Source organism: Odontesthes bonariensis, chromosome 14 (assembly GCF_027942865.1).
Source record: "Odontesthes bonariensis isolate fOdoBon6 chromosome 14, fOdoBon6.hap1, whole genome shotgun sequence".
Classification (NCBI taxonomy): Eukaryota; Metazoa; Chordata; class Actinopteri; order Atheriniformes; family Atherinopsidae; genus Odontesthes; species Odontesthes bonariensis.
Window position 1 is genome coordinate 29,213,036 of NC_134519.1, and position 10,895 is coordinate 29,223,930.

At 43.1% G+C, this 10,895-nt stretch overlaps 1 protein-coding gene across 1 annotated transcript; it reads right to left on the bottom strand.

Moving 5' to 3' along the window:
* Window positions 1-492: 492 nt before the first annotated feature.
* On the bottom strand, window positions 493-5,500 carry ints15 (integrator complex subunit 15). Its single transcript, XM_075482381.1, has 8 exons — window positions 5,391-5,500; window positions 4,683-4,883; window positions 4,376-4,597; window positions 4,125-4,290; window positions 3,755-4,032; window positions 3,407-3,644; window positions 1,141-1,180; window positions 493-877 (listed from the first exon to the last, which is right to left on the bottom strand). The coding sequence occupies exons 2-8, from the start codon at window positions 4,875-4,877 to the stop codon at window positions 643-645; spliced, it is 1,374 nt and encodes a 457-aa protein (XP_075338496.1). The 5' UTR covers window positions 4,878-4,883; window positions 5,391-5,500; the 3' UTR covers window positions 493-642.
* Window positions 5,501-10,895: the final 5,395 nt, after the last annotated feature.

Below are 10,895 nucleotides of genomic sequence, written 5' to 3' on the forward strand. Positions count from 1 at the left end.
CACTTTGGGGATAACATTGTTGGTGCAAAAATACAATGTTATGTCTGTCATTTTTCACAGATGTAACTAAAGACACAAATGTCTTTGTGTCAGGCTTCTTGTATAAAGCTGGCTAAAGATACAGTTGCCTCTTTGCTAAGTTTTCTGTTATTTGCAGACAACACTGGTTCCTCCTTGAGCTAGGTGCCCTTCTGCAGACTTCTGTACTTGATATCCACTCACAAGTCTACATTATTCGAGCAACAATGATTCAGTTTTGAGCTACTGAAACATTTAACTCTTTTTCCACTTTGAAAAATCAGACTACGGCACAATAAAACACAATCAAACCTACAGAAGTGTTTTCTTTGCAAGGCCTTTTCTATGTCCTTAAAGTCCTAAGACACAGACCTGCCCTTACAGGTCACCTGCCCTCAGAAACCTGAGGTGTTTGCAGCTGGAAACAGGACAACAGTGACCCCCAGTGGATGACCTTAAGAACTACACCGTAGATAAAGTAAAAAAATATTTATTCAACAGACACCTCTCAGATTTTGCTAACAACATCAGAAACACCTCAGGAACACACACACTAATCCATGCACACTATCAAAACAGACAACAACACGCATTACTCATCATCCGCACAGGGTTGGGCTCCTTTTAGTGGCTGGGCCGAAAGGGGAACGGCATGCCCGTCATGAAAGGCTGAGCGGGGTACTGAGCGTGAGAGGCGGGATGTGTGGCGAGGGGTGTGTGCGGAGCGTGCGCCGGGTGTGCAGGGAGCGTGGGGTGCGAGGCGATGGGCGAATGAGCAGCGTGCGGGCTGAAGGCCAGCGGAGGGGTGTGGATGTTGTTGTAGTACATCACTGGGCCGGACAACACCAGCTGGAGCAGGCTGGAAATGCAAAGACACAAAAATGTCACGTTTGGGCTCATGTCCTACATCACATACAAGCTGATGACTGACAAATATTAAGTGGCCTCATTAAAACACTGCTACTGCTGACAGTTGATTTTTTAACCAACCCAAAATACAGAGTCACAGTAAGATCTGCTCTCCTTCTGAGGCAGCAGACTGCAAGATAGTTCACTCGTATCATTTTTAAACTAAAACCACAAAGTGAAGCGCAAGGTCCTGGATAAAATAAAAGTTCTTACTTGTTGTGAGGAAGGCGGGAACAGATGGCTCTCAGGTCGTCTGGAAAGAAAAAAAACCAAGAGTTATGAGCACTTATGTGCTTTTAGCATAATGAGACGAGCAATGAAAAAGCTGAAAGCTGGCTCTGTGAACATGCCTCTGCGGGCCGACAGGACAGGAGGAATACAAAACATAAAGGCCTGAGATTAATTTGAGTTTCAGTCACTTTTCAGATACGAGGTACATAAATTAACGTCTTCATCAATCTGTTAAAGCAATCAGATACTGATCACTTGCTCGTCCTGACCGATCTTCACGCTTCACTCAGACATGTCTGTGAAAGCGACGGAGAGCCACACAGCGTGCATGTGACATAGGGGTGGGCGATATGGAAAAAATGTTGTATCACGATTTTTTTGCATAAAATCACGATTTCGATTTTTTATCACGATCTTCCATCCAAAAAAAAAAAAAAAAGACCAATTACAGTAGAGTTAAGTCGACATGCTGAACCACAGAAGAGCTAAGGAGTAAAAGAAAGAATTTGGCAATCAACACATTGTAATTCAACTGCAAGCCAATTTAAGATGAAAAATAATGATCTAATTAATGACATCTGACACAGTGTGAGTGAAGCAACCGGAACTAGAAAAACGAACCACTGATGACGACTTGACTCCACCTGTTAGAAAGCCCATGTTGTTTGGTTATTTTCAGTTAAATACATTAGTCTGTTGGTTGTCTGTCTGGATGTTCGTGCTGCAATCTTGCGACCTGCCACAAGGTGGCGCGACCTGGCGGAGGTCTGCACTCTCTGAGTGCATTTCTAGTTTATATTGTGTTTTACGGTGGGTTTTCATACGTCCAACGTTCGTGAACGCACCATAGACGTTCCGATGTTCCTGAATGTACCGCACCTGTGCTTGAGACGATGTCGCTGTAAAGTTTCGTTTCTCCTCCCGATGAAGGCAGCAGTGAACAGCTTGTAATTTTCCCTTTGCTGTTTTCACCTAACATTAGCCTGTACACCCTGGGTTTATTGTGTGTAAATGCCAGAAGAACCACAGCCAAATAAATCCACCACAAACTGGACATCTGTATCTTTTAACGGGGACACACACCATACACCAGCATTAAAAAAAAATAAAAATCATTGCGCTGATTGGCAAAGGCGATCTATACGGTTTCTCTAATTTGGTAGATCGCCTGCGATTCTCCACTCTTCCTCGCCAGTCACGATTTTATATCTTTAGATCGCGCACCCCTAATGTGACATTAGCAGTTTGCACGAGTTTGGACAAAACGCACACACACAGAAGTATAAAACCATAATCTTTATAGTCACATGTCATGTGGCCATAATTAAATTGGCGTGCCATGCTTGCTGTGGTTGTGTAACGAGCAACATAGCAGCCAGCTATTTAGGGGTAAAATCATGGAGTAAAGTTTGGACAGTGCCGTATTTATATTTATATTTATTCATCTGTGATCTGTCTGATTCCTCCGATCACATGCCAGATAAGGTCACTGCTGCATTTAGAAGATGGGAATGGGAAAAAAAAAAAAAATTTTAAAAATCCACAAAAACCCAAAAGACTCCCTTGGTTTGAGGTTTATGTGCATTCAGGTGGAATGGAAACAACTTTGTGACTTCTGAAATTAAAATGGTGTGACTCACCACTTATTTACAGTCTGAACCAGCAAACATTAAACTTACGTGACTGACCAGAATCTTCCGGTCCACCAGATTTGATACAATATCCCAGACTTTCTCTGCATATATTCAGAGCTTTCTCCGTTTTCCTTTTTGTGGACGCCCGCCACCGTAATTTTTTTTCCAGTTCTAACAACCAATTCTTCTACTGAATTAGAACCACGAGCAATGCAGCGTGTTCCACCACAACTCAGCCCAGTTCATTCACTTTAAACCAATTAGTGGAACTTTCCAAACTATAGCTTCAGACTTGCTTCACTCTTTGCTACTGAATGGCAACAAGCCAACGCGGAAGATCCCGTTAAAATAAAACTTCATCACAACCTTGTTTTACAAAAAAAACCTTTCAGTTTGTAAACTGATGTTCAAACGTGATTTCAAAGCCTTATTAACGCCATCTTAGGCCCAAAACTGCAGAAAACTGTCATTAAAAAAAACAAACAAACAGCCTGCTGTAAAATGTTCATGCTGCCTGTGACAGGGCAAGAATTTGATCTAAAATCCAAATCCCAACTCCTTTCCACTTTTCCTTCCTCCACTTTTGTACCACTTGTATCCTTCCACTCTCGTACCTCTCGAGCAGAGAAGGGCTCCACTGGCCAAAGCCACCTGCAGGGCCTGTGCCAACCGGTCGAGTGCCAGCTGGGACGATACATGCGCATCGGTGGATGATGCGTGTGTGTGTTTGTCAGCTTGGTCCAACAGTCGGGAAAGGTCAGAGGTCAGCGAGGCCAAGGACTCCATCTGAAGCAGCGCCAGGCGACCAAAAAGCCCCTTCTCATTGAGGATGGCAGGCAAAAGCATGAAGACCTACACATGGCAGAAGAAGAACAAAACAGTTTGCTAACCTTCCCTTTGCATGCTGGAGGGTTTTGTGCCCCATAAATGTACCAACTATGACTACACACATACACACACACCTGTAGGACACTTAAATGGAGGGCTGAGAAGAGAGGACCTGCTTCTTGTTCACTCTGAGAGCTTCCACCGGTCAGCGCCTGCTTCTTATCCCACTTGTAAGCCAGCGGTGCTTTAATGCACCAGCGTACCAACCCCCCTAGTGGTGTGACATCTAAAGAGCTGATTGGCTGGCTGCCAGAGAGGGGCGTGTTCAGGAAGGTGATCAGGACTAGGCGGGGGTCTTCTTGGATCCACGACACGATCATCTGAAGGAGCTCTAGTGGAGGGGTGAGCTCCTCTGAAAGCACAAAGATGTTGTTGGCATCTCATTGCATTTTATGGAGGTTCACTCATTGATACGTTTTGTAGTTTTGTGTTATCCCAAAGTACCTGAAGAGAGGTCATAGAGGGTGGTGACAGCAGTGATAAACTGGCAGCAGAAGCGTGGGCTGGCGCTGTGGATATTCTGTAACGTGGGCACAGAGCCTGGTACCATACTGCAGTAGTCGTCCACCAGCACCTGCGCCAGGCGCACGCAGTACACACGATGCGTCCTCTGCACATCACAAACACAGCCGTAGGTCACAGCCAGTACAGCTGTTGACAGTGAGAACACACACCAATGCCTTTTTCATGCTCACCTGTAACCAAAGGGCAGCACACTCCAAGATTGGAACCCTGCCCATAGCAATTGCCATGGAAACGAGCTTGCCCAGCAGCGCCATGCGACTTTCATCTGCCTGGTTTCCCTGGAGACTGAAGAGGGCGGAGAACATAAGCTGACGGACAGCGTCTCGACTCTGCTCCTGAAAACAGCTGCACATGATCTCCAACAGCTGGAGCTCCTGGAGAGCGCTCATCCTCTGAAAGGATACACAAAGACAAAAACAATTAGCTTTCCACATCTGCGTGATTACTTAGTAGTAGCATTTTGGGATCATGGCGTACTCTGGCTGAGGCATTTCTGTCCTTGGGGGCGTGCAGAATGAACTCCTCGACCAGCTCCAGGGTTTTTGAGTCCACTTGAGGAGGCTGCCTCCCAGACTGCACCAGGTTACAGATGTAAATGTCCAGGTGGTACAGCAACTCCTTAGCAGCACTAAGCACATCCCGAGGCAGCAATGACTGACGAATGTCACCCATCGCAACCTGACAGAAAAAGAATGCAAAAATAAGTCAAATGTAAAAGATCATTACAACATACGCTTACAAGTGGGCCACTGATAGATCCTGGGTGCCATGAGTGTGCCAGCAGGTTATTTCAATAGCAATTAATGAGGTTTTAAAAGACGCAACATGGGTAATAATATTGTAGATTTATCTTTGTTAAGTCTGGAAATGATGTCTCATATGCCACCAAAAGGGAAGTTAAACGAACGGAGCCCATCGAGCTATGATACAACGATACACTGATATTCCGTGTAAATGTCCAGCTACAAAATTATGGTGACAAAATTGTTAAAATCATTTGAAAGCCTAATTCTAAAGTTAATGTCGGCGCCTGTGGTGATAAGCTCAACAGTGAGTCAGTTGGTCTCCATCCTGCTACAGCTAGTGTTAGCAATGTCAGATACAGTGACTTTCTTCAACTACGTCACAAAGCTAACGTGCGTTAACCATCCCTGAAGCATTAGAAAAAGCAGTTAACACTCATACCTCCTCCGAGGGTCCTTAATTCACTAAATAAGAAAAATAACTGAAGACGAGTGGTCAGAATAGTTGTGCAAACTGACGACAGAAGCACTACTTCTTCTTCTGCTGCTGCCGTTGTTGTATTTTCTTCCTCGACCTTTGGCAAACAACGATATTGGTCCCTCCCTACCGCCACCAGCTGGTAAGGAGGGGTGATCCAGACAGCAAGCTAATGAAAAAAATAAACAAATATTCTGTGTCTGTTTGGTCACAAAATTCACATCTGCAATACTGTATAAAAGGCTTAAGCCAGACCGTAGTTCTTTATTATACATTGCCAGGAAAAAGGGAAATAGATATAGCAATTTACAGGTTCAAACATAAATGGAAACACAGTACGTGAAACAAAGTCACAGATGCATTATTCACACAGGCATGAACTGGAAGTCGATATTTGGTATGAGCACATTTATTCTTCGCAGCTTGAACCCCCTTAGACAAGCTTTTTTGCCATCTTCAGGAATAGTTCTCCAGGCTTCTTGAAGGACATTCCAAAGCTCTTCTTTGGATGTTGGCTGCCTTTTGTGTCGTTCTGTCAAGATGATCCCACACTGCTTCAATAATGTTGAGGTGTTGGGCTCTTTTTGTGGTTTTATGGCAGCTTCCGACCCAAAAGTTGCAATGCGTCCATCTTCTGGATTCTGCTGAGTCCTCCGATTCCACCCAACCTAATTCTTCCCCTTTGTTTTACCACTTTGTCTAGACCCTCCATTTTGCATGGATAAAGTGCTTTTTGTTTCTTTGGAATGATCATTTAGACATTCTGGGGCATTGGGCGACTCTTGTATGGCTAGATGACCACTACGTCTTTATTCCAAAAAGATTACCGGCTATAGTCCAATGTGTATCTGCATTCTATTCCTGTGAGACATTCTCTCTGCATCATAGTCATCATGTCTTGCTTTTATGTCAAATATTTCTTGCAAGTGATAGATGTTTTGCCATTTTCTGTGGCTGAAAAAAACCCTCACAAAAAATACAGGGACCCTTTCCTTTTAAATAGATAGTACTGTTGAAGTAAATGTGACTTACTCTCTTCGGTTGTGATTTTCTCCCTTTTTTTTATGCATGTATTGCTGCTTTTGTGTCACCTCTCAGATTTTTAAAAAATATTTTTTTGGGCTTTTTATGCCTTTAATGGATAGGAGAGTTGGAGAGAGACAGGAAGCAGAGAGAGGGGGAAGACATGCAGCAAAGGGCTGTCCGGTGCGGGACTCAAACCAGGGCCAGCTGCAGCGAGGACTGTGACCTCTGTACATGGGGCTGCTGCTTAACCCACTACACCACTGACCACCCCTCCTCTCACATTTATTTGGTGATCGGAACTACTTTCACAGTAATTTTCTCCTTCCTGCTTCTGAAGAGTGCAGACGTGTCTCTGCTTCCTCCTGCTTCCTCCTGCTGCTTATTGCTTTATTCGCTTTTAAATCATTCTACTTCTTTCCACAAGTCTTGGATATAATTTTATTCTTTTATTCTTTTTCTTTTAATTGTGTATTTGTAAACGGAATTAGCCCTCTTGTTTACAAAGAGAATCGGACAGAACAATGTCTCCTAACCCTGCAGTATCAGTGAGCTGCACACAGTGTGAGCTACTCTTTGCGAAGGTAGCACAGCTCGAGAAGAGGATTGAAACGCTGCAAGACATTTGTAACGACGAGGAATTTATTGACTCTATGATAGCTCCTGCGCAGGCTGTGGAGCCTTCATGTGCCAAAGGACTAACTCAGATCTTTCTACACGGGATCACAGCTGATGTGGAATCTCACACTGCAGCCCTGGCTGACACACTTCCCTGGATCTGTTCAAATGACACTGGAATATCTGGTGAAACTTCCAAACCGGACGGTCCGACTGACATCTCCCACTGGAACAGTGTTGGTGCCAAACCCAAATCATCAACCCCAGCCAGGATCTGGTCTCATGTTGTCCGTCGCAGAGGTAAATCCAGCACGAAACCTAAATCTCCAGCACTCACTCCGCCACCTGAAGTTCTATTGCACAATAGATACGATCCGTTGACTCCAAATAGAGTGTGTGATGATGAATGTAACCCAAACATGAAGAGAAACAAGAGAAATGGCCCCAAACCTCAACCAAGGGCTAACCAGATCATCAGGAGAAGCCCAAATCCCACAACCAAGGTGAGGACTGCAGAAGCGATCGACACCTCCACACAAAAAGGAATAGACACCATTCTAATCGGGGACGTTATGTCACAATTTCATATTGTTATTTTAAAAATCCTAGTGGAAACAGTTCGGCATCTGAAATCAACAACTTGTTCTCTGGACATAATACCATCCGACTTTTTAAAAACTGTTTTTACCTCAGTAGAAAGTGATCTCCTACAAATAGTTAACAGCTCACTGGCATCAGGCATTTTTCCCAAGTCACTAAAGACAGCTGCCATTAAGCCACTTCTAAAGAAGAGAACTCTAGACACTTCTATGATGAACAACTACAGACCTGTCTCTAATCTCTCTTTTATATCTAAGATTATTGAGAAAGTTGTATTTAACCAGCTCAACGACTTTCTGAATGAAAGTGGAAGTCTTGATAACTTTCAATCAGGCTTCAGACGTCATCACAGCACTGAAACAGCTCTGGCCAAAGTGTTAAACAACTTCAGGTTGAATACTGATTCTGGTAATGTTTCAGTCCTGGTCCTGTTGGACCTCAGCGCTGCGTTTGATACTGTAGATCACAGAATCCTGTTGCACAGGCTGGAAAACTGGGTTGGACTTTCTGGAGCGGTCCTTAACTGGTTCAGGTCCTACTTAGAAGGCCGGAGTTATTTTGTTACAATTGGCAACTATGAATCTGAGCGAGTGGCCATGACTTGTGGAGTCCCCCAGGGGTCAATTCTTGGACCTCTTCTGTTTAACTTGTATATGCTCCCTTTGGGTCAGATATTGCAGAACTTTAACATCAATTATCACAGTTATGCAGACGATACACAACTTTATGTGTCTCTGTCACCGGACGACTGCAGCCCAGCAGACGTACTGTGTCAGTGTCTGGAGGAAGTAAACACCTGGATGAGAGAGAATTTTCTACAATTAAATGAAGACCAAACTGAGATCATTCTGTTTGGTAGCAAAGAGAAGAGGGTCAGCGTTGGTAAATATCTTGAGACTCGGAACCTTACAATCACTGACCAGGTTGGTAACCTCGGAGTGTTGACAGACTCAGATCTGACTTTCAGCAGCCACATCAAAGCTGTCACCAAGGCAGCTTTTTACCACCTCAGAAATATCAACAGAATTAAAGGTTTCCTCTCCCAAGAAGACCAGGAGAAACTCATCTATGCATTCATCTCCAGTAGACTCGATTACTGTAATGTTCTTTTAACTGGACTTCCCAAAAAGAGCATTAAACATCTGCAGCTCATCCAGAACGCTGCTGCTAGAGTTTTAACCCGGACTAAGAGATCTGAACACATCACACCAGTTTTAATATCTTTACACTGGCTTCCAGTCAGTTACAGAATAGATTTTAAAAGCCTGCTGATGGTTTACAAATCCCAGAACGGTTTAGGCCCAAAATACATCTGTGATATGTTCAGAGAATATAAACCTAGCAGAGCTCTTAGATCCAAGGACTCAGGTCAGCTGGTCCAGTCCAGAGTCCAGACTAAACATGGAGAAGCAGCATTTAGCTGTTATGCTGCTAACAAGTGGAACAAACTGCCAGTGGAGATGAAACTTTCACCAAATGTAGACATTTTTAAATCCAGGTTAAAAACATTTATTTTCTCACGTGTCTATGCATGAAATATCTTTTAACTTATCTAGACTGTTGCCTGTTTTTAAATTCATTTAAATGATTTTATTTGTTTCTTTTTATATTCTTTTATGTATTTTTAATGCTTCTTGCACTCCCTGCTGTAATGCTTTTATTTTATGTAAAGCACTTTGAACTGTTTGTACATGAAATGTGCTATATAAATAAATTTGATTTGATTTGATTTGATATACAGCCATTGTTAACCAACAATGTACAACGCTCATCAAAATCCAAATATGTTACTTTATACATTTGCATACAGCACTGGGCAAAAGTCCAGAGTCACTCTGTACTTCTTTATACTGTCTATTACCAGGAAATTAGGAATTTTGTCCATTTCTAACGAGCTTGAAAGTGAATATTTGGGATGAGCACCTTCTTGCTTCAACACAGCCTGAACCCTCTTATTGAAGCTTTCTGCCATTTCTTTAGTCTTCAGGAATAGTTCTCCAGGCGTCTTGAAGGACACCCCAAAGTTCTTCTTTGGATGTTGGCTGTCTTTTGTTCCGTTCTCTGTCAAGATGATCCCACACTGCTTAAATAATGTTGAGGTCCGGGCTCTGAGGAGGATTCATCCCTCCATAAGACCTGCTGCCACTGATTTTCAGCCCCCTTCTTGTGTCATTTGGCCCACCTCAGCCTTTTCTCCCTGTTTCCCTTCCTTAAGAATGGCTTCTTGACCATTTCTGATGAGGCTTCAGTATTTTTGCAGCTGTAGGATTATTTCCAAAGAACTTCTAGCTGAAAACTTGGCATATCTCAGTGTATCCATAAATAATTCGAGGAAAGTGGACAAGTGGAGGACAAAAGGAAGAAGTGTCAGGCATAAGAACAAAAAGAACAAAAAGACTACAGCAGACTATTCCTGAGTATCTTTCAGGAATAGGAACAATCAGCAAAAACCAGACGACAGAAAAAAAAACCTGTCAAACTGGGTTATCTTTAGCACTTTCTTAGGCACAAAAGAAATGGTAACAAAAAGTTTTCCTTTGCGACAGGCTGTCATAACAAAGTGCCCAAAAGACACAATTTAAAATGGGTTATTTGCCAAGTTATCTGTTGTGTGTCAGACGCCTGTTCGTCTCATGAGTTAGGGGCCTTTTCTAAGCTTCAATGAACCATCCCGGTTTTAAGCTAACGGGGACATTTTAAAACGTATTTTTGTTCGTTAACAGTTTGTGTGTTGTAGCTCATGGTAGACATTACATCACAATTTTAAAATGAATTTAAAACGTTTTTATCGCTGAATTTCGAAACAAGAAAACAAAACATTTCCTCAAAGTGGTAATTCCGTGCTATGTTGTTTTTTTTCTTTCTCCCTGATGATTAAACACTCGCAGTAAACTCAGTGGATTTAATTATCAAGAAAAAATGCATAGAAGAAGTAACATTGGCATATTTATGGACAAGAATTCATTTTTTGGGTCGGTTTCATATTTAGTTTCCTTGTCAGACACTCGTCGCGTTTCAAACTACCAAACATTAACTGCCATGTTGAAAATCCCTGTGTTACACTGTAATCCTTAAACTACTCACGGGCGCGCCCCCGCCAGGCACAGGATAAAAAGGGAAACGGGTTGTGCACTCTCGCTGCTGCGCGCTCCCGGCAGCACTTCGGTGTTTTGCACTTTACGGTCCCGTCGGGTGATCCCAGGCACTGCTTGGCAAGCAGCCCGCAAG